Raw genomic sequence first — 24,021 nt, forward strand, 5'->3', positions numbered from 1 at the left:
CAGGTGTCAGAGAGACACGGAGTTCAACACTCGGAAGCTACAAGTCACTGCGTACACAGAATGTAGAGAAAAGCATGCATCAAAGTGTGTATGTGTATGGGAAGAGTATACTGGGTGGGTGTGTACGTGTTGGCAAAGCCCTCAAACATCACATGAGCTCTGGTGTTTACTTCTCTGTGGAAACAAGACGTGATGCTCTTCTCCTTTACAACTATCGGTCTCTGATTGAAAAAGTGAGGCTGCAGGATTTTTGTGGCTTTGCACAACACTGTGACAGGCACCGGAGTGTGCTGTGGGGGGGGGGGTCCGAGAACAGTGGTCGGTTTTTAAAGGAGCTTAAGATAAGCAGCGTTAACACAGGCGACCTCTAGTGGCCGCGCTAATGATGACAGGAGAGGAGGAGGGGGAGGGAGGAGGAGGGGGAGGGGGGAGGAGACGTCTTCCATCACTTCCGTCTGTTTCGGATCTAAATTACCATGAAGTTTTCTTAAAGCCAACCACCACACCAGGGAGACTCTTTACAAAGAGTCATCATCAAGGCTTACTGTCATCAGTGTGTCAGTGCTGGGGGGTCAGGATATGTTGGCCTGTGCTGCTTCCATTTTTAGAACATTCTTCATTCAATTTGTTTCTTGCAAGTCTCCCGACTTTATGAAAGTGTAATATTAAATTGGTAGAATGCCCTTTAAAGTTGAGAATTGACATTGTTTTCCTAAAGCCAGTGGTTACTGTATCCACTGAATGTCTCTGACTAGGACTCAGCAACACATCTCACTCACTGCTGCTCATCACTACACTAAACTAACACTGTGGAAACGTAGTGGGGCTGGAGAGGCATCAAGTGCTTCCTCAGGTCGCCTCAAATCTGTCATTTCATATCTGTTCAAGTTATTTTTGGAAGAACTGCAGCTCTAAAGTCGGATGCATTGTTGTCCGGTACAGTTTGGATTTATTACAGTTATTTATTACAGTTAGGAATATTAGCTTTATTTATTATTTACCATTCTAAATATTCATACGTCAGGTTTCCACAAGTCAGGACGGCTGCTTTCATTTCCTCTTAGTCGTGTGTGATGACTGGACACATCTGGACTGTGTAGAAATCTCACTTTATGACCCCCCCCCCCAGCAGTCTGCAGCTATTCAGACACCTGACTATTTACAGGGGATGGACAACACGTCATACACTCCTCCCTCCGCGGTAACCTCACAATGTAAGCAGATCCCCCCCCCCCACACTGTCACCAGCTCCACACAGCCGTATGGGACGTGTTCCACACTGAGCCTTAAAGCAGCCAATAACCACTGCACCACGCACCCCTCCGTCTGAGCACCGTGTGTCCTAGTGAGCTGTACGGGTGCATTCGTCTTTTCGTGGATGTAAAAAAGTCGTCCCCCACTCTGTGAGGACGTGTGTGTCACATTCAGATTCAAGGCCAGATTCACTCATTACCATTATTTCCAAACTCAATTCTCACAAACACTCACAGTCCCAATACATAAAGGCAGAGTCCGTCTCCGTCAGCGCTACATCTTTGGTGACTTTGTGTTTTTGCTACAAGCCAAAAGGTTTTTTTTGCTACGTGTTCGATACATTCAGTAAACAGAAAGGTTTGTTAGTTTGGGTTTGATTTGTGTGATATTCAGCAGCCCCGAGCTCGACCGAGCACCCGCAGCCGTCAGCCCTCTGGGCACCATAACCGCCCCCCCGGCCCGCAGGAGCCGACAGCCGCGGGTGTTGCTCTCGCTCAGGTGCACTTACAGAGTGTTGGATGAATACTTTGGCGCGTCCCTGTGGGGCTGTGCAGGGTATAAGGCAAAGAGAGAAGCACCATTTGAACTACAGCTGACAGGGCTGAGATCAGTTCAGCGGGCGGCCGGGCTCACCGCTCCGTCCCTGAACACCAGGACGCTGGTCAGGTTCCAAGAGCAGCTCAAAGCTCCGCTGGACTGAGTTAAGAACATGTAGACGCCGACTTTACTTTGACTCTAGTTTCTCTAAACGGTCTCTTGTGTGGATGGTCGTTGTTGCTGCGACTAACAGAAGTCTGACTGGATGGAAGTCAATGAGAAAATGAGCCGACCTGATTTATCAGCTCGGAAAACATTTTCCTGATGAGTTCATGGTCTCAGTCGCTAGTTTACTTTTCCATTTAGTAGAATAAAATAGATAAAATGAATAGATAGAATCAAATAGAGCAGGAAGAGGGGAGGCTCTAGGGTGTGGCTACCCTCTGACTAACCAATCAGAGGTGGCTCACACCGAAGCCGACCCAATGAGAGGCAGGTCCTCGCAGAATATGTGGGGGGGAAAGAAAAATCAAGCACTCCTGCCGCCAAGAAACCAAAACAACAAGAGCCTGGAGGCTAAACTCAAGGCTTCACAATGGCAGTCCACAAACCGGAGGGGGGCCTCACGGTGGCTGCGTCCACTGCTTGGCACCAGTACCAGCCATGGGAGACTACAGATCGGCCCTGCTGCTGTCATCACTACAATCCCTTTAATCATATCGGTGACAGTTACATTGTTGTACAGTGCACAGGTTCTCCGCCGACACCGTGACCAACAGGCCACAGGTCGGACGTGGAACACTCCTTTTATAGGCCACCAACACTATTTACAGTTCACACAACACTTCCTCCCTCAGTATCTGAAGGGATATGCAATAGGAGAGTTGAAGCTCATTTAGGCTACCAGCCAGAATCCAAAATCCTTCATGCTTTCACCTCGCAGGTTTCTATTAGACACTGATCAGGTCATTAACCATGCATGATGGAAGGTGGTCATCAGTCACTGCTTTTGACAGTTTCATGTCCCGTGTTTGCCTCTACTGCCCTCTTTCTTCTTAACGTCTTAAAAACCCATCGCCTGTCTGCTCGGCAGTGTTTCCTTAGAGGCTCGGGGCACCACAGAGCGAAAAGCCAGTCATCAAGGAGCCAAGCGTGTAGTTAAAGCACGAGCTGAGACCACATACGTGTTACTGGGAGGGTTTCCAAAAGGGTGCATGGGAGTAAAGAACCATGCAAAGGTTCCAGAGAAGATCCCACACGACACACGTGAACATGTTTCTGGCAGCAGACTAAATACCAGACAGAAACAGCGGATGGTTCTAGACGCAGCTCAGGTCTCCCAGATAAAAGCCTTCTTGTTCAGGAACAGGAAGGCGTCCAGCGGTAATTCATCGGCAGTACACAACAAGCTCGCTCACCAGGAAGCTCCAACTATTTACAAAAAGTTAAGCCAAGTTATTAGGAAAAGTCAAGTCAGGTATAAAGTGTAAAAGGAGCAGGTGAGGAGTGTAAACACACACACACACACACACACACACACACACACACACACTAAAGAGTATAGTTTGATATGAAGCAGAATAATAGTAATAATAGTACAAAGACACAACTACTCACAGTAAAATGTACAATCACAACGTTCCAAAAGCACTCGTTCTGACACTATTCAGGATCCTACAGCTACCTACTGCGGCTAAAGTCGCCTACACAGCTAACGCAGACCTCTACTTTTTTTTTTTAAATGCAGTTATCTCACCCAGAGGAAGTCCTCCCTGACCTCAACATCTTTTCATCTCCCACAAATACAAGTCAAGTCCCACGCCTGCTCTGCCTCTGATGTCTTTCCCCTCACCTAAACCTAACCTTTCGCAGAGACCCTTTGTCCGCCGTGACCGGGCGAACATCACTTCGCGCCCGCCGGCCGTTTACGACTCGACTTCGACATCGTAGGAAAAAAAAAAAAAAAAGTCTCACAATGGTAGAAATTCAAAATGGCCGCGGTGGGCTAACTAACCTCAGAGACCTCACACGCCGGTGCCTCGACGCTAACACAATAAAACATACTTCAAACAATATTGGCTCATATTTAGCAATTAGAAATTCAACTATAGTCACATTTCACACGTTTTCTGCAGGTCCATCACGGCCTGCTTCTCCCACAAAGTGCCAAGCGTTCTCTTTTTGAAATAGCGTTCCCACCGACGAAGATCTCTCTCATATTAGCGGAGAAAGAGAAGGTCACGCTGCGACTGCAGTGGAACCGATTTAGCGAGCATCATCTTCATGCTACATCGTGGCGAGTCCTTCTGGACGCTTCACATTCAGCTACAGTGAAGTGAAGTGAATGGTTTTTTACTTCTTTTTCTTTGTTAACTTCACTTCTAGCTTTTCCTTTTCAACAGCTCAGTCATTCAGAAAGGAGCTGACGGATGCTTCACTGGCACCATCACCATTTTGGAAAAATCAAGCTTCGTCAGGCCTCCTTCATTCAGCATTGTCCTTAGAAACAGAATCGGTGTTTATCATTACTATTTACACAAGTAGACAGAAAGGTTTAGACGCCTGGGCTTTTTTTCGTCATTGCAAAAAGATCCAAATCTGATTAAGGCAACTTTGTACGTGAAGTGAGAGCACGAGGAGAGCAGCATGTAGCAACTAATGATGCAGCGGTCACATGATGGAAGCAGAGGAACCTCGCTCACTAATGAGCTTTATTAGCCCGTGACAGGTCAACATGATTCTTTATTATAGTAATAACTGATTGTGAAAATCTATTCAATCAAATAGGAACAAGAGAAATAAATATTGTTCATCGGCATCATTATTATATGGTGTTACTTCAGGTTTATGACTAAGTGCTTCAAACAGAAGCCCTGAGAGGAAGTGAGGAAAGTCAAATGTGCTGCTCCAAAAGGAGTATTACAACAAACAAACAAAACGTTCCCACTTATCCTTCAGTCACAATCACAGGAGAGAAAACTATTCAGATCAGACTTCTTCTTCACCACGTGCCTTTCAGGGCTTCTGTAGATTTGATTTCTCACCTGACTTTCCTTATAAAATAGTGGCTTCTTTGATAATGAATGTGTAAACGGTACATTATCACTTCACATCGTGGATTACAACAACTCAAAGTGATTACATCAGGGGTGTCAAACATACGGCCCGCGGGCCAAAACCGGCCAGCCAGAGGGTCCAAAAGTGTAGAAATGACACATTTCAGGTCGTTCATGATGTTTTGTGAGAAGATAATTCATTAAGTGTGAACATTGTCAGAATGTACTTTACGTTATTTAAAGGTGATTATTTACTGGTCCGGCCCGCTGGAGATCAAACCGGGCTGCATGTGGCCCCTGAACTGAAATGAGTTTGACACCCCTGGACTACATGATCAGTTGCTACAAGGCTTTGAAGAGAAATCGGGGGAACATGGTTAGATGCAGGGAGTCGGACCTCAGACCTGTGGGTTCTGCTGTGTTGGGATGTCCAGCATTAACTAAAGTAACATCTATGGTTATGCATCAGACGAAAGAGTCTGAGAACTGCTGAATTCCAGGTCATGAAATCATACATTGCTGATTACTATTACACAATTTTCATTCACTTAGAAATAAAAAAAAAAAAGAAAGAACCCCCCCTGGGCGTGTCTCAGGGGAACTCCCTGGTTCACTTCAAGTTCAGCTCCATTAAAATTAAATCCCCAAAATGTTCAGTGAGCATCTTTGCCATCATCAGGATCTGCTTCTAAAACCACCACTGACTCATCAGAGTCCCAAAATCCAACCAGTCTGCGATCTAATCCGCCTGAAGTCCTGAAGCTCATTCTGAGACACAGCCGGAGATGCCAAGAGGAGTTTCTTTCTCCAACACATCAGAACGTTAGCTGCTTTTGAATTTTTTTTCCAGTATTCCAGCATCACTGTGTGTCTGGGGCTCAGCAGCTAAAGCCCCGGCTCACAGCAGACAAAGCTCAGGCTACATGCTGAAGGCTGGATAACCGGAGAGTTCAAACAGTAATCAATAAATGATACGTACACAAACGTTTGGCAGGGCGTGAGTGACTGTTGGCCGTGTTTACAGCAGAGAATCAAAAATCTGTTTTCACATTCAGCATAGAAGGACTACAAATCCCAACGTCTGCAGTACAGAGCTGCAGCATCAACGAGGACGTGCTACACAATAGACAGTCTATCCTGTAGCGTGTGTGTGTGTGTGTGTGTGTGTGTGTGTGTGTGTGGAGGAGGGACTAAGTGCAGGGTGTTTGGAAAAGGCCACATCTAGGTGGGAGACCTTTGTGTGTGTGTGTGTGTGTGTGTGTGTGTGTGTGTGTGTGGAGGAGGGACTAAGTGCAGGGTGTTTGGAAAAGGCCACATCTAGGTGGGAGACCTCTGTGTGTGTGTGTGTGTGTGTGTGTGTGTGAGAGTTGTGTGTGTTTGTGTGTGCACACGTGTGCCAGGGTGGGGAGGTGGGGGTGGGGAGGTGGGGGTGGGGTGTTTGGGAAAGAGTGTCATGTGTGTTACACGGCGTTCTCTTCAGTGGGGGGTTCAGCGTTGGCCGGCTTCAGGAGAGTCTGTTGGGCTACAGAAGTGAGAAACAAGAGGGGGGTGAGTGTCCAGTGTCATCATTATAAGAGTGCCTCTCTTTTAAGAAGAGTCCAAGCTAAGATCTTTTCTTCTTCGCTGGTTATGGTCACATGAAGCTTGGAGGACCACAGTCTGACGTCACTGAGATCTAAAGTGTGTTTAAAATGATTTTTACATCGACAGGTTTATTGTGAGAAATGCTCCTTTTCTTCGGAGCCGCCAGAACGTAGGATCTCCTGACTGCCTCAGTCACTAGTGACAGTCAGGAGCTAGGGGCAGGGGCAGGGGCAGGGGCAGGGGCAGGGGCAGGGGCAGGGGCAGGGGCAGGGGCAGGGGCAGGGCTGTTTACTGGATGAGATGGAGGCTTTATGTGTTCAGTGTGGAGCTCTTGGGCTGTGTAGCAGGCTGCTGTCTGGCTCAGTGTGACGCACACTGGCTGTACTGAATTCAGACGGACAGCTAACAGCAGTGACTGAAAAACACGGGGCATACGATCAAGAAACCGAACGACGGTTTCTGATTTTTTTTCGTCCATGCTGAACGCAGGACGAGGGATTTGCAGAGCAGACACGTTGCTGCAGCAAAAGAAATTTGATTTCAGTTGATTTCATTTTAGCCCTTTAATAGCCACCACAGAACAAGCCAGAGCACATCTTTACATGTTTACAGGCTGGAGTGCCATTTTTTGGAGCATATTTATTTGCTATACATCAATACAACCCTTATATCCCAAGTTTTAATAATATGTATAGACTTATGTCCAGACTAACTAAATAAATTGCTAAAAAGTGCAATAAACCATAAACAACTGAAAATCTATAGTCAGTCTGGATTATAACGTTTTTGCTGTGTGCGCTTTATACTGGATCTCTGCAAACACATTAGTGGAAGGAAACGGCGCTCTGGGACACGCTGAATGCGTGATATGAAAGTGTAACTCCTCAGGTTTTATATGCAAAAAGAATTATTGCTCTGTCTTGTTTGGTTGCAGTTCTACCGGCCTTGAAAAACAGATACACAATGGGTTAACAGTTTTTGCCCCCCCATCACTGATACTGAAAGCGTGTTAGGAATTCATATCTATTCAAGGCAGAAGACTATCAAGAGCAAAACCAGTCCCAATCAACATTTTAGCATCTGAAATCTCAAAAATTGTGAAACTATGCATTAATTTTCTACAAGACACTGTTTTCTATTAGTCCTTTGACAGTGCAGAACAGAGAGTGTGGATGTGTTTACCTTGTGGTTCTGTGGCCACCACAGCCTCAGGGTTCTCTGCCTTCACCGTGTCAGCGTTCAGGCTCTCTGTCACAACACAACGACACATTCAGTGAGCTTCTGATAGCCGTTACCACCGACCCCGCCACCACCCCCACTGCCTGCAGCTGCTCCCAACACTTTTACTACAGGATACGCTCTCAGAAATAAGGGTTCCATCAGGGTTCTTTCTGAAGGCTTCCACCCAGAACCATCTCCTTCTGGAGGTTCACAGACAGGCTGGGAACAGCAGGAACACGAGACAAGCTGGAGTTCTTCTGTGATTCAGATCTCAGTGTTCTTCCCATCCACTGAGTCGTATGTACGACGGAACACTTTGAGAAGCAGATGAGAGAACGTCTGGAGATCCACATGAGACGTGAAGCAGTCATAATGCACATTAACCAATCCTGTGCCTGCCCCCCCCGCTCCTGAAAACATGCCAGGAACTGCTTAGAAAAAAGCTTCCTATGGGGCCCATCCCCCCAGAGAGGGTTCTGGGTGGAACAATTACACCATAAAAAGGTTCTCTGTGGATCCTCTCATAGGAGGAACCTTTCACAAATGGTTCTAGGTAGAACCCTTTTATTATTTATCGAATCCCCTGAAAGGATTCTAGGTGGAACTTTTAGAAAAGGTCTACGAGGAACCAAAAAGAGTTCTACAGGGACAAGCCAGAGATCTCTACATGGTTCTCCTGAGCATCTTGTCTAGAACACAGGCCTGGAGTGTGGAAGCCTTACGTTGTATACTGAAGCACAGCTTCTTCTTTTGGTAGGAGATGTAGCTGGTGACTGCACCCACCAACGCCATGGCAACCGCACTAACGATCCCTGCAATGGTGCCCACCTCTGCTGTGGTCTCTGTGAACACACACACACACACACACACACACACACACACACACACACACACACACACACACACACACACACACACACACACACACACACACACACACACACACACACACACACACACACACACACACACACACACACACACACACACACACACTGAGCACAGGCCCGGCCATGTATTTCTGAACAAACAGCACCAACAGAGAAAACCCACCACCAGCATCATCATACTGGTTGATCTGGTCGCTGTCGCCGCTCGGACGTCCACCTGTGGACACACACAGAAACACCCTTCACTGTGTGTCGGCTCTCACATGCAGCACGAACAACTCTGCAGCTACTGACTTCTACTTGTGAGGGTGCAGAAAGCTGGATTACCTTTGCCTTTGTCGGGTTTATAGGTGTCATCTTTACCAACATCCATCAGATCACTGTCAGAAAGTCCCCCTGCAAGAGGAGAAAGAGATCATCACCTCACCGGGGAGAAAGGAGGAGTCACCACATGATCAACTGTTACTCTGATGGAGCTGCTAAAAGGTGCAGTGACCTGATCATTGCTTCACTCGTCATTCAGTCATTTGGTGTTTGTGATACAGAAGCTGGTGAAAAGTCTTAATTCTGACTCAGAGCTCAGATCCATCTTTCACATGTGGCCCTTTTGCTTGTTCAGTCTCTCCACTTGGTCTGCAACGAGGCTGAACGAGGTGCAGCTGCTCATATCCAAGTCATCCATCTGGACTTTGATGAGTCTTCAGACTGAACTGTGGATGTTTTGTGTGTTTAAATGCTGTGCACAGTATATCTCATGTCCACCTGCATACTGTATGCATTACCATAGTCCTAAACCTGGGTTCCTATCAAAAGGTGTCTGTCTGCCTTCAGTGAAGAATTCATAGTCAATTTAGGCCGGGGGGTGCTGGACTTTTGAGGCCAATACTAATATTTTCCCTTTTATTACTAACAGGTTCGGAGAGTGAGGCAGTGGAGCATGAGACTCCGGTTCTAGATGAAGCACCTGTGGCACCAAGGCGAATACCACCAAGTCAGTATGAGGAGGTTAAGGTGCACAGCTCCTGCAGCAGGGCATAATTAGGGAAAGTATTCTAGTGTCTAGTGCGGAAAAAGGACGGTACTATAAGGCTCTGCGTTGTTTATCGGCAGTTCAATGCAAGAACTAGGAAAGATGTGTTTTCTCTTCCATGCATTGAGGAATCATTGGATGCTCTGCGTGGGGCCTGGTGGTTCTCCACCCTTGACCTGGCCAGTGGGTACCACCAGGTGGAAGAGGCTGAGAAAGACCGCTGGAGGACTGGCTTCTGTACACGAATGGCGCTCGGGCTCTGGAATGCCCAGAGTACTTTCCAGCAGCTGATGGAGCGGATTCTGGGAGATCAGAGGTTCCAGTCCTTCCTCCTGTATTTGGATGACATTGCCGTGTTTTCTTCCACTATTGATCAGCACATTGATCGTCTTGATTTGGTGCTTTCTCAGTTGCGACAGTTAACTCTTAAGGTTAAGTGTTCATTTTTTCCGTGCGGCAGAGTGGTGTAGACCACAGAATTAGGCGGAGTTAAAATTATTTTTAGGCTTTTGCAGTCCCTCTCTATGCTCTCTCTTCCCAACTGACCGTCAAAGGACATAACAAGCCTTCTCCTGCTCGATTTGGCCAGCTTTGGGACGCAACTTGTGATGATGCCTTTGAGGTTCATTTCTACTCTGGTGCTGGTGTGTGCTGGTGTAAGCCGTTCTTCCTGGAGATCGATGCCAGTCACTAGGGAGTGGGGGCTGTGCTGTCGAAAGAAGGCGATGGGCAACAGACGGCTGGTGGCCAGCCGTGGACTTGAGGCATCCAGCATGACAACTGACTACAAGGGCAAGTGCATTCCATAACAGTCCGGCACTCGTCCCCCACCCACTGTCCCCCTGCTCTCCAAGTGCCTCTAGGGGACGTATGCTGTACTACCCATCTCACTAGTCCTGCCCTCCTCCTCCTCCACCAAACATCCTCACCCACTTTTCTTCCTTTCCTCCCCCTGTGAGTGCCCCACCCATTTTTGTGTGAACATCACAGATAAAACTGTAAAGCTGCCTCATTAAAAAGTAACGTTATCTCAGGCACTGAATAAACAGGTCCTCATCTATTCTACAGGATCAGACTACCAGAGGAGTTCAAATTTAAACAGGACCGGTTAGTTCTCATTGAATCAAACACATTTTGAAAGAGAGGCAGCCCTAACACGATACATAATGTCCCTGGGAATAAAGGATCACTGTCTGCACCTCCACACTATACATTTTGGAGCTGTCTGGACAGAAATACATCCAGTTTCAAAAAGTAGTTGAGCTGAATTTTGTTGTGGGGGGGCTGGAGGACTTTAACGGAGACACAGGAGGCATGCAAGGAGTGGACAGGGTTAGGCGGCAGTATATTCATTATGAGGAGGAACGTGGCACCAACCATCACTGATAAACACATGTAATGACTCTATGACAGCCCCTGTGTGGACACAGCATTGACCTGCTGGGATGGGATGAGTGTTTGAAGTATCACTATTTGAAGCATTACTGTCTACCATCCATTCCACATGAACTCCTTATTAAGTCTTCTGACTTAATAAGTAATGAAACAAACAACTACGGGTGCTAATCCAGCGGGAGACACTCCCACCCACCTCCCTGCCCCTTGTTCTTATCCTTGCCACCAATGTCATTGTTGGGGTCCAAGGCATCAGCCAGGTCAAAGGCGTCACCGGCTGTAGAGGTCGCAAGGTCAGTGATCAATGTTCATGCAAAAGAAGAGCAAAGGCAGGAGTTAAAAAAACAGTGCAAACTGAGAGGGTAACAACAGGTGGAGAAAAACAAGGCAGCACAAAGCAAACAGGTCACTGACTGTCAACCCTGTGGCTGCCTGTGTAATCTGTCTCTGGCTAATCCCACAGATGCTCTATTTCCAGACCATCAACAGCCCGTTTTATTGTCCTATAATGTACATTTCCACTGCTTCTGCTTTGTCCGGTTGTCAGTGGCTGTTGAGCTACTGCCAGTAAAGCTCTGTTACTACAGAGACTGTGTGTGGAGCTCGCAGCCAAAACGTGTGCGACCCAAACTCAACACATCCTGTTTACACAGACGGCCACTAAAGCTGCTGCTGCTCTGCTGACACGCTGCTTTCGCCACATCGGCTGTGGGACCGTACTTGGAGCTGACATTAGCATTAGCAATCACAATGCGTTTGCACGGACTCTACTTTTCCAGCAGTAAATGGCAGTAAGAGCCCAATCAGAGTAAAAACACGTGACCAGAGGTGTAAACACCAGCTCTGGTCGTTTCTCTCTGGTTGGAGTAAATGTATTCTTTCTGTTTGTCTCTTCTTCTGTTACATTTCTAGCAGATTACATGTTTCATAGCGGGTGGATCCACTAATTCAGTGCTTTAGGGCGTGTAGACGAACAACACTTTATTCAGCGTCCACTTTCACAGTTCAGTCACACTGAAGAAATATTGACTGTGTAACCACAGCCAACGTCAAATCAACTCAACTTTGTTTCTATAGCCTAAAATCACTATTTGCCTCAAGGGAATCTTCAATCAGTACAGCGTGGGACGCCCTATCTAATCCTCCTTAGACCATCCATTTGGATCAGGACGGGGATGTCATACGTTTTGCCGATTCTGGATTTGGTCATAAAAGAGCTGGAAAAATAATATTCTGCCTCTGTTAAAGACCTGCTGCTGAGGAGCCGCCCTCAGGAGAGCTGCCTCTGTTAAAGACCTGCTGCTGAGGAGCCGCCCTCAGGAGAGCTGCCTCTGTTAAAGACCTGCTGCTGAGGAGCCGCCCTCAGGAGAGCTGCCTCTTCACACAGAGGACCATGTGTTCTCTCACCAGGCTTGGGTTTGGGCTTCACTGGGGCCTTGGTGCTTTTGGGGGCATCAGGCACAACCTTAGGTAGGGCTTTGGTGGTGGCGGCGGCGGTGGTGGTGGTGGTGGTGCCATCCACTTTAAAGAAATCCTCCAAATCCAGATCTGCAGAGAACATTGACGGCACGGATTCTGAGTACAGTTAGACAGACGGACTGACCTCGGGTTCAACGCGGGTCGATAAGGCCGGTCTAAAGCCACAGCAAACAACAATGTTCATTTATTTCTAACAGACATGTCAGTGTCTCTGAAGAGATGTGAAGACAGCTGACACTGGGAGACCAGCTGTACGACCAGATGCTGTGTGCTTCTTACCTCCTGCTCCATCTGCTGGAGCTGCTGGAGCTGCAGGCTTCGGTGGAGGGGTCGCTGTCGTGAAAGATGAATCGTGTGTTAGATTTCTAGAATCATGTGAAGGTAATTCAGGTACACGTTTGTACATCAGCACACTGCCCTCATCTAAAGTCTCTCAGTATTCTTTACAGCTGTCCAGAAGTCATGGGGGGGCAGGAAGAACTTCACTGACACATCATGTATACTTTACATTTTTGCTGCATGTTACACATATTTAGCTTTTCTATGATGATGTTTTCCACTCGTTTCCCTTTTCTATCATCAAGTAACACGGATGCAAATGAATTCTCACAATGTGGTTAATTGTAGGAAGGAACTCTTGGAATGACAGATTCAGATCTCATTATTTACAAGAATGATTTCTTCTCAGTACAAATGAGTTTCCACTGCAGAGTCTGAACATACTTACATGGTTTACTGTTATCATCATCACCCAGAGCATCGTTCAGGTCAAAGTCACCCTGAGTCAGGACTTCAGTCCGGAGAAGACAGAGGGACAGAGGGAGCAGACACGTTAGACTGGATCTGGTTCACGCCGCACAAAAGTCTCAAAGCACAAACTTTCCCTCTTTGATTTAAGCTTCCTGTACTGTGCAGAGGTTCGACTGTGTCAGGGACTACTTTTCCATGCTGCTGCTACCGTGTCACTCCGATACACACCCCCTTCTCTGCTGCCAAACCGGGCCTCCACGAGCACTAATTCTCTGCTTGTCATCTGCATTACAGGGCAGAGATCATTTACCAGGAAGGACACAAGAGCAGAAACAAACCAGCACAAGCTAACCTTAGTGGCCTCCACTCACTGACAAGCACATGGGGTGTGTGTGTGTGTGTGTGTGTGTGTGAGAGAGAGAGAGAAACATCCATATTTCACATTTCAAGGACGGGATTTAAACATTCGGATTGTTCTACCTACATATTTATCCTACAGCCTCTGCCTACAAATCAGAAGATGTGTTAGTATTTCCAGCAGCCATCCTCCCAGCTGGGTGTGGTCTGCTGGGCTTTTCTGCTCTATTGTGAAGTGCTGAGCTGCTCCGCGTGTGGACAGAACATTCTGTAACCACTAGGCGGCAGCGTACACTTTGTTAAACCTGGCTATAGTTGCTCTTCAGATGTAGACTTCAAAACTAAGAACCAAACCAGTTGCTATGTGTTGTCTGAGCAAGTGTACCAGATGAAAATGTGCCTGTTCCAAATGGGCAGAATTGCTGGTACGAACGGCGCACACCTTCCGACAGCGTCTCCTCGAAGGCCTTACAGATGTTGCCCTCAATTGTTCACAGAAAAAGTGGCAGCAGTAGTTGTGTGAAAAATGAGCACAGAGAGCCGGAGCGACTGCAGGTGGCCGAGCTGGTCAAACACCAATAAATGATCTATTTTACCCACTTGTGCTTTACATGGTCCTGTTCTGTTGCTATTGATTCATTTCATTTGCTTTGGGATACCATGTGTTAGCTGTGTGTGTGTGTGTGTCTGCAGCTAATCTCTCAAACTACTGGACCAACCAGCCTGAGATCTTCGGGCCACACTTCTGCCTGTGTGCTAAACGACCTCTTGTGGTTGATTCACTAATCTTGAACAACGTATTTTACTGACTGTTCTCTACGTCATCGCCACCTGACTCCTCATTCACTTCAAGCCTCACCTCGTCTGTTCAGACCACATCTGGGCCTTTGCTGTGGCTCAAACACTGACATGTCCAGAAAGCATGGAGCGTGTGCAGATTAATTCCTAACCCTATATGTTCTGATGATACAACATATAATAGAGGTTAAAAGAGGTTAACCGTAACCCCACTCTGCTCAAAGGGAAGCTCTTTTACAGAGGGAGATGGGGAGTACAGATGCATGCATGAAAAAAGTTGCATCAAGTGTCTCCAGAGGGAGCTGTGCTAAATCTGAAAAATAACCTCGAGTGGTGTCACTCGAGTCAGCGTCCGCTGGGGCCGAAGATAAAAGTTAGAAAAACTAAAGGATGCGTTTGTGTGGAGCACAGCCCTGCAGCATCTGGACAGCTGTTGCCGGTGAAGTTGGATTGTGGGTAATGTAGCCGCAAAGTTTTGACAAGGAAGAAGAATTAAATGAAATATATATATTTAAATATATATAGTACAATGTTAAATCAGTTGGGATCATTGCAGCTACACCTGGTGATTCCATTCAATAAAAATGCAGACATTAATTGTTGCTCTGTGACGGGAACTTCTACCTCTTTAGTCTTCTGATCCCCCCCCTCCCCACTCCACTCCACTCCACATTGCTGCATAATCATCATTTGTAGGCATACTGGGCTGTGGTCTGAATGCAGCCTTAGCAGAGCAATCCCTGGCCACAAGTCAGCTCCCAACATGTCCACTCTGATTTAAAATGTGGGGGGGGAAAGGGAGCACTGACAATGGATGTGCAGTCAGTACTGACAGACAGCAAGAGTCCAGTTGTCAGAAGCATTATCAGGAGAGAATCTGCATAATTTGCTGCTACACAGCCTTGATTTACAGCAGTCTGATAACTCATTTATTCAGTCAGTCCGCACTTTAAATCCAGAGGTTATAATCCAGAGCTCTGAAAGGAACAAATGGAAACCTGTTCACACAATAAAATGTGAGGAGGACGCCCCTGCACGTGGCAGGGTGGAGATCAGAGAGGTCTGAGGACAGGTGCAACAGTCAGACAGAATCAAACCATCTGCTTTTAAACCATCCACCTGCAAGTGACCACATTTCCATGTGCACCCCCACTGAGTGTGGCAGTGACATCATTGTGAGCCTGGCATGCACACAGACAGAGGTTACTGTGGGTGGTGCCACCCTTTCATCTGAAACAACTAGCACATCTCACTCTGCACAATCATTTAGATTACTCAGTCTGTTACAGCTGGTTAACATCGACATCAGGCACATCTGGACCCAGAGCAAAGGGGGCCACACTGACAGAATCCAGACCCAGCAGCAAAATCTCCACCATCAGCACAGCAGCTTGATTCTAACAGCTAGCCAGAGAGAGGACATGTGCTCTCTCTGCGCTCCTCGGCCTCGGCTCCCAGTGCGGCACAAAAGGCAGAACATGTGGATGCGCCGAGGTGTGCAGGACAAAGCCCGGCGCCGGGGGGGACCCACCTTCCAGCGGCAGCAGCAGCGCCAGCAGCAGGCACAGCGACCTCAGACGGTGGGCCATGGCTCCGGCCTCCACACACGCTCACACCCGGCACGACGAGCGAACACAGCGGGGAGATAAGGGGCCTGTCGCCGCTAGGTCGGTGCGAAGCCTGCCGTTCAGCTCCGGCTCTGGAAAGCCGCAGTCAGCAGAGGCGTTCACTACGGCACTCCCACACACCCCCACTTCCTGCCACGCCCTTCAAAATAAAATCCCCTACTCCCAAGTGACAGCTGCACTGAAAGTGACAACTTGAAGCTTCTGCTTTTTCAGAAACTTCAGCCTGATGTTCTGCATACAAGCATCCACCTGTGATGGACACAACCTGAACATGTAGCAGCCAGTAAGGTAATCAAATGTCTGAGCCAATAACGTAATAACATTTTGCCAATAATGTCATAAGTTATTACATTATAAGTTATTACGTTATTGGACTAGTATTAAAAAAAAATCCTTTGACAATGTAATAACTGCAGCCAATAATGTAATAATACATAAATAGGACTGCATTTCTTGGAAATAAAAGATTTTTGTTGCATCTTTTGTGCAGTTTGCTCATCAAAACTAAGTATAGTGGATGGCATAGTGGTCATATTCATACTCACTCACCTTTATCATGGTTGTAAGAGTCAATTTGAGAATTATTTGTTGTACAAAATCTTTATTTAGAGTTCTCCGTACCATCCCCAGAGCCAGGGTGAGGTGGCGAGAAGCTACCGTGTCCTAAGGGAACAAGTAATGCATGACTTAGTCCAATATCAAGAAGGAGGAGTGAACTGGGTTCAGCATTTGCCAGTTCACGCAAAGATAATGAATGAAGACCCAAAGGAAGTTTTGAGTTGATGTCTCCTTTTTGGATTTATTATGGAAGACAAAGTCATGCATTATCCAATCACTTAACTTGAAGAACACTGTCCACCAGGCAATAAAACACTGCCCACCCAAAAGCAGAGGCTTTTGTCTGAGGATGAACGAAATAGGAGCATACGCCGACTCAATGTGGGAATTTTAAAGTCCCTATGTATAGGTGATGATAATGATATGATAATGTGTTGGTCAGGGTCAAGAGTGGCCATCAGATAGTCTCACAGAAACAAGTTGTGATACCAGGTTTTGTTGTGGCAAGAAACCTTAAGTTGCACAAATACAAGGTTTCAAAATGTTTGAGTTTCAAATGCTAAATAGCCCCACTCTGTTCACACAGTTACATTTTTTACATTTGTAAATGAGTCTTCATGTTCTATGTTGTATTAGATGTATATCTATTGGAGTTAAGAGCCATTACAGTGCCAGTCCAGTTACTGAAATGCAGTTTTAAGTGAGGACTGAATCGTTTTAACAATTTCCTTGAGAAATGTTTGAAAAGGGTTTTAATAAAATGTTTTCCAAGAAAAAAATGCAACAATGTCAAATCCAACAGAGACACTGACATGAAATTATGAATTTACATATCTAAGCAAATGAACAATATTCTAAATAAAGATTTTGTACAACAAATAATTCTCAAATAATTACCATAAACCATAAGGAGAGTGAGCGCCACATGGCACGTATCCTTGAGGAATGAATATGACCACTATGCCATCCACTATAACTAGTTTTGATGAGCAAACTGCACAAAAACTGCAAAAAAATCTCTATATTATCCACAAATAGATATTATCCACAGCCAATCAGATTTCTCCCTCCATTTAGATTCAAAGATGGGATTTAATGTATCAGACTTTGAATTTGAATTTCTTTATTTACACAGTTACAATGTAGAAAGAGCATTAAAAAAAAGTACTATTTTCCTGCAGCAGTCCCTGGACAGATGTGTCAGATATTATCTGTTTAATGGGAACACATAGTTACACCTGTGCAGTGTGAAACTAAGGCCACGAGGATGGACTCAAACAGCCCTGAGGTCAGCCTCAACACACAGCGCCTGATTAAATGCAGGGTTAGTAACTTGTTTCAACAGTCCAGCAGCAGTTTAAGTGTGGATTCACAATTAAAGACACAAACTCTGGTGTCACAGAGCTGTACTGAGCCTGTGTAACCACTCAGCCTCTGCAGTCCTCAGCAGTGGTCAGGCTGCATGTGTTTGGGGGGAGTAGCTTTGGAGGGAGGCCTCAGGAGCATGGACTGTATATAAGAAGCAAGCCAGCCACCCAAACGCCCCCCACTGGTTTGTGGACTGCTGTATTCTAGCCTAGAGTTGGTAGCCTTGTTTTTTTTGGAGCCCGAAGTGACAATCACCTCTGATTGGTCGGTCAGCAAGTAGCCCCGCCCTAAAGCCCCCCTCTTCCTGGGGTATCTTCCTCTAAATGGACCATAATTGACTAAATGAACGTCCTGCTGTGCTGAAGAAGACTGTAAACTAGAGACTGAGAGCAGAAACTCATCAGGAAAATGTTCACTGAGCTGATAAATTAGGAGAGAAGTCGGCTAATTTTCTCATTGACTTCCATCCAATTAGACAACCACACTTGCTACCAGCAGAGGTGCTGGTTAATGCTTTATAAATGAAGCCAAATAAATACATTAAGGTGAAATAACACCTAAATGCTTTTCATTTCCTGTCAACAGTAAATAAATACACACTTTAAAGACGTCATAAACTACACAGGTCACAGACACCTGTTTTCCCTCACACTGGTAACAATACGAACATTTAAGTTAAGAAAATATGTTAACAAGTGTGATGTTTAAACACCAGCGAGCTCCCTCATGTGGCTCAAAAGTCTACTGCAGAAATAGACCTTTAAGACTGTGGGAGAAATTCTGGAAATGTATTTGCAGACACAAATAACATCTCCTGTGACCCACATGTGAGCCTCTGGGAATGAATAATAGATGACCTAGGATCAGTAGTCCACTCAGTTCACATCAATTGTCCAACAATTGGGACAGAATACAATCATGTGAACATCAATGGGACTTAAAAATGTATTTGTTAAGTATATAAGTATATATACACTATTTGTGTGTGTGTGTGTGTGTGTGTGTGTGTGTGTGTGTGTGTGTGTTGCTATGTTTTGGGCAGTAACATCTGACCCGTCTCTTTTTCTGGGGAGAGCTCAGCAAGCTCAAACACTCCTCCTGCCTAATGGCCTGGAGTTACACATACATAACTGTTATTGATGAATTATAAATGATCATTCATTAATACTCAGTCATTAGCATAGTCGTTGCATCAAAATGCAAAGTGAATCATTAACGAACATTGACTACTGATACACTGAACATGGAAACAGTGATTTTTTCCCGTATTGTGCAGTCAGTCTGATTCTGATCTTATTACCTGTCTTGTTGTCCAGGTATGTGTTTTGAAGCTTCACCCTTAAAACGAATCATTAGCCTAATGATTGTCCTTTAACTTTGTACCAAGATAACTAATGGATGGATTCACATGACGTCTTCTGTGGATACCCATGGTTCTTAGAAAATGAGCCCTGTTGTGGACTTTTGAATCTAATCCACTGCATTGTAGTTTTAACTCCATGTTTTGCAGCTTTATTTACAGTTTACTGTTCAGATAAGATTGATAGAAAAAAAGTTTCTAAAATACATTACTGAAGATTCAGCCAGTGATTCTGGACCTGCATCTGCATTGGGCTCATTGTCGTGTTTCACAAAGTCATGTTTCATGTGTGTTAGTTCTATCAGATAGTTTCTTTTAAACAGCTGGTAAACTGGTTATTTTACCAACCTGCTAGTTAGCATGTAAGCTCACAACAGGAACAAACTACCGGTTTACAGCCTCTACCGTGCAATAAGTCTGAAGAATATGAAACAGTAGCAGCAGTACTAACAGAACTAGTAACAGTACTAGTAATAACAGCACTAGTAGCAACAGTAGTAGTAGTAACAGTACTAGTAACATTGCTAGTAATAACAGTTGTAGTATTAATAGTATTAGTAACAGTAGTAGTAACAGTAATGATAACAGTACTAGTAACAGTAGTAGTAACAGTAATGATAACAGTACTAGTAACAGTAGTAGTAACAGTAATGATAACAGTACTAGTAACAGTAGTGGTAGTAACAGTAACAGTGACAGTAATGATAACAGTACTAGTAACAGTAGTAGTAACAGTAATGATAACAGTACTAGTAACAGTAGTAGTAGTAACAGTAGCAGTGACAGTAATGATAACAGTACTAGTAACAGTAGTAGTAACAGTAATGATAACAGTACTAGTAACAGTAGTAGTAGTAACAGTAGTAGTAACAGTAATGATAACAGTACTAGTAACAGTAGTAGTAGTAACAGTAGTAGTAACAGTAATGATAACAGTACTAGTAACAGTAGTAGTAGTAACAGTAGTAGTGACAGTAATGATAACAGTACTAGTAACAGTAGTAGTAGTAACAGTAGCAGTGACAGTAATGATAACAGTACTAATGGTAAATGGTAAATGGTCTGTATTTGTATAGCGCCTTTCTAGTTATTTCAACAGATAGAAAATACCTTTCTAGTTATTTCAACTACTCAAAGCGCTTTACATGACATCCTCATTCACCCATTCACACATCATTCATACAGGAGGAATGTAATTTGGAGGAGGCTATTCTTTCATACTCATTCACACACTGAAGCCATGCTTCAGGAGCAAGTTGGGGTTCAGTGTCTTGCCCAAGGACACTTCGACATGTTGACCCTTAGGAGCTGGGGATCGAACCCCCAACCTTCTGATTGAGGGACGACCCACTCTACCACTGAGCCACAGCCGCCCGCAGTAGTAGTAGTAGTAACAGTAGCAGTAACAGTAATGATAACAGTACTAGTAACAGTAGTGGTATTAACAGTAGCAGTAACATTAGTGGTATTAACAGTATTAGTAACAGTAATAGTAATAACAGCAGAAACAGTAATTGTAGCAGTAGCAGTAACAGTAACAGTACTAGTAACAGTAATGATAACAGAACTAGTAACAGTACTAGTAAGAGTAATGATTGGCTTCTCCCAGAGTGTAAATGAACCAACTCACTGTTTTAACCACACTCTTGACCTTGTTTTGGCTTATGGTGTTGAAACTGAACAGTTAACAGTCTTTCCACATAACTCTATTTTATCAGACCATTACCTGATAACATTTCCTGTTACTGGACTATGCTCTGTATGACAGGGAGGTCCTCACTAGATGCTTATCTGATAGTGCTGTTGCCAAATTTAAGGAGGTGATTCCTTCAGTATTTCAGCCAGTGTGTCCCTGTGCTGTGGATGACCCCCATGCTAATCTTAGCCCCTCCCAAATTGATTATCTGGTCGATAGTGCTGCAGGTTCACTGCGAATGACACTAGACTCTATTGCCCCTCTAAAAAAGAAGAGAATTAAAGAAAAGAGACAAGCTCCCTGGTATAACTCCCAGACACGTGAGCTTAAGCAACACTCACGAAGGCTAGAAAGGACATGGCGGGCCACCAAAGTGGAAGAATCCCGTTTAATCTGGCAAGATAGTCTTAAAACCTATATAAAGGCCCTCTGTAATGCCAGAGCAGACTACTACTCCTCATTAATAGATGAAAATAAAAGCAACCCTAGATTCCTTTTTAGCACAATAGCTAGGCTGACAAGGAGCCAGAACTCTATTGATCCTTGTGTTCCCTTAGAGCTCAGCAGTAACGACTTCATGAGCTTCTTTAATGATAAAATTCTAACTATTAGGGACAAAATTCAACACCTCCTGCCCTCAACAGGGTCTGGTCCAACCTCAAACCTAGGAACCATAGAAACAGCTGTTACACCTGATGTGTACTTGGACTGTTTTTCTCCAATTGATCTTGCTGAATTGACCTCAATAATGTCCTCATCTAGATCGTCAACATGTCTCCTAGACCCCATTCCTACTGGACTCCTTAAAGAGGTCCTGCCCCTAATTAACACGTCCTTACTGGATATGACAAATCAGTCTTTACTAACAGGCTATGTACCGCAGTCCTTTAAAGTAGCAGTAATTAAACCTCTCCTGAAAAAGCCTACTCTTGATTCAGGTGTATTAGCTAACTATAGACCTTTATCCAACCTTCCCTTTCTCTCCAAGATCCTGGAGAAAGTTGTAGCTAATCAGCTGTGTAATTTTCTAAATTCTAATAGTCTATTTGAGGATTTTCAGTCAGGTTTTAGAGAAAAACCATAGCACAGAGACAGCACTGGTGAAGGTTACAAACGACCTCCTTATGGCATCAGACAGAGGACTCCTCTCTGTCCTGGTCTTGCTAGACCTGAGTGCTGCTTTCGACACCATTGACCATCACATCCTGTTACAGAGACTGGAACAGTTCATTGGTATAAAAGGAACTGCATTAAGCTGGTTTAAGTCCTATTTATTAGATCGATTTCAGTTTGTACATATTAATAACGAATCCTCTGTCCACACTAAAGTTAGACATGGAGTTCCACAAGGTTCAGTGCTTGGACCAATACTCTTTATCTTATATATGCTTCCTCTTGGTAATATTATCAGGAAGCACTCCATTCATTTCCACTGTTATGCAGATGATACACAATTATATTTATCAATAAAGCCAGATGAACCCAATCAGTTGGTTAAACTTCAAATCTGCCTTAAGGACATAAAGTCCTGGATGAGCAGCAACTTTCTGCTGCTAAATTCAGATAAAACTGAAGTTATTCTGCTTGGCCCCAGACACCTCAGAGACAGCTTTTCCACTACCTTAACTGCTCTGGACGGCATTAATCTGGCCTCCAGCTCCACTGTGAGGAATCTGGGAGTCTTATTTGATCAGGATTTGTCCTTTAACTCCCACATTAAACAGATTTCTAGAACTGCCTTTTTCCATCTACGTAATATTGCCAAAATCAGGCCCATCATATCCACTGATGATGCAGAAAAATTGGTCCATGCATTTGTCACTTCTAGGTTGGACTATTGTAACTCTTTATTATCAGGCTGCCCCAATAAGTCGTTAAAGACTCTCCAGTTGGTCCAGAACGCTGCTGCTCGTGTTCTGACGAGAACTAAAAGAAGAGACCACATTTCTCCTGTACTGGCTTCTCTTCATTGGCTTCCAGTAAAATCTAGAATAGAGTTTAAAATCCTTCTCCTCACCTACAAGGCTCTTAAGGGTCAGGCCCCATCATATCTTAAAGAGCTTATAGTACCGTACTACCCCACTAGAGCACTGTGCTCCCAGAATGCAGGTCTACTGGTGGTTCCCAAAGTCTCCAAAAGTAGTTCAGGAGGCAGAGCCTTCAGCTATCAGGCTCCTCTCCTGTGGAATCTCCTTCCAGTTTGGGTTCGGGGGGCAGACACCCTCTCTACATTTAAGAGTAGACTAAAAACCTACCTTTTTGACAAAGCATATATTTAAGGGCTGGATCAGGCCTTAGACCAGCCCCTAGTTATGCTGCTATAGGCTCTGACTGCCGGGGGACTCCTATGGTGCACTGAGCTCCTCTGTTCTCTATCCTCCTCTTCCTCTCCATCGTTATGTCTCATATCAGCCAAATGTCTGCCTCTAACTTGCTATCTTCCCCGGAGCCTTTCTGTGCTCTCTCATCTCTCAGGTTCCTGTGGATCCTGTGGATCCTGGTCCTGGTCCTGCTGATGTGGTTCTCTGGTTCCTGTGGGTCCTGGTCCCGGTCCCGCTGATGTGGTTCTCTGGTTCCTGTGGATCCTGGTCCTGGCCCCGCTGATGTGGTTCTCCACCAGCCAATGGATGTGCGTCTGTCCAAGGCTACAGCCTGTCCGTCCTTGGGAGCTGGATCTCTCCTTCACTGTGGTGCTCCCGGAGGTTTCTCTTTTCCCACTGGGTTTTTTTGAGTTTTTCCTTCCCGAAGAAGGAGGGTCATAAAGGGCAAGTGATGCCTCGGACTGATCCATTGGCCTCATCGACTGCTGGACTCTTTATTAGATTGTTTGTTCACTTACACTTGTTTATTTCAGTGAACTCTGTAAAGCACTATGAGACACTCTGTTGTGATATTGGGCTATACAAATAAATTGAATTGAATTGAATTGAATTGAATTGAATTGAATTGAATTGAATTGAATTGAATTGAATTGAATTGAAAATTGAATTGAATTAATGATAACAGTACTAGTAACATTGCTAGTAATAACAGTTGTAGTATTAATAGTATTAGTAACAG

The 24,021-nt window shown here is 45.0% G+C and overlaps 1 protein-coding gene across 1 annotated transcript; it reads right to left on the bottom strand.

Moving 5' to 3' along the window:
* Positions 1-6,285: 6,285 nt before the first annotated feature.
* cd99l2 (CD99 molecule-like 2) lies at positions 6,286-16,009 on the bottom strand. Its single transcript, XM_070854328.1, has 10 exons — positions 15,883-16,009; positions 13,174-13,236; positions 12,726-12,779; positions 12,375-12,515; positions 11,164-11,244; positions 8,870-8,938; positions 8,706-8,759; positions 8,375-8,494; positions 7,614-7,679; positions 6,286-6,369 (listed from the first exon to the last, which is right to left on the bottom strand). The coding sequence occupies exons 1-10, from the start codon at positions 15,938-15,940 to the stop codon at positions 6,308-6,310; spliced, it is 768 nt and encodes a 255-aa protein (XP_070710429.1). The 5' UTR covers positions 15,941-16,009; the 3' UTR covers positions 6,286-6,307.
* Between the last annotated feature and the right edge of the window lie 8,012 nt (positions 16,010-24,021).

Source organism: Pempheris klunzingeri, chromosome 23, assembly GCF_042242105.1.
Source record: "Pempheris klunzingeri isolate RE-2024b chromosome 23, fPemKlu1.hap1, whole genome shotgun sequence".
Classification (NCBI taxonomy): Eukaryota; Metazoa; Chordata; class Actinopteri; order Acropomatiformes; family Pempheridae; genus Pempheris; species Pempheris klunzingeri.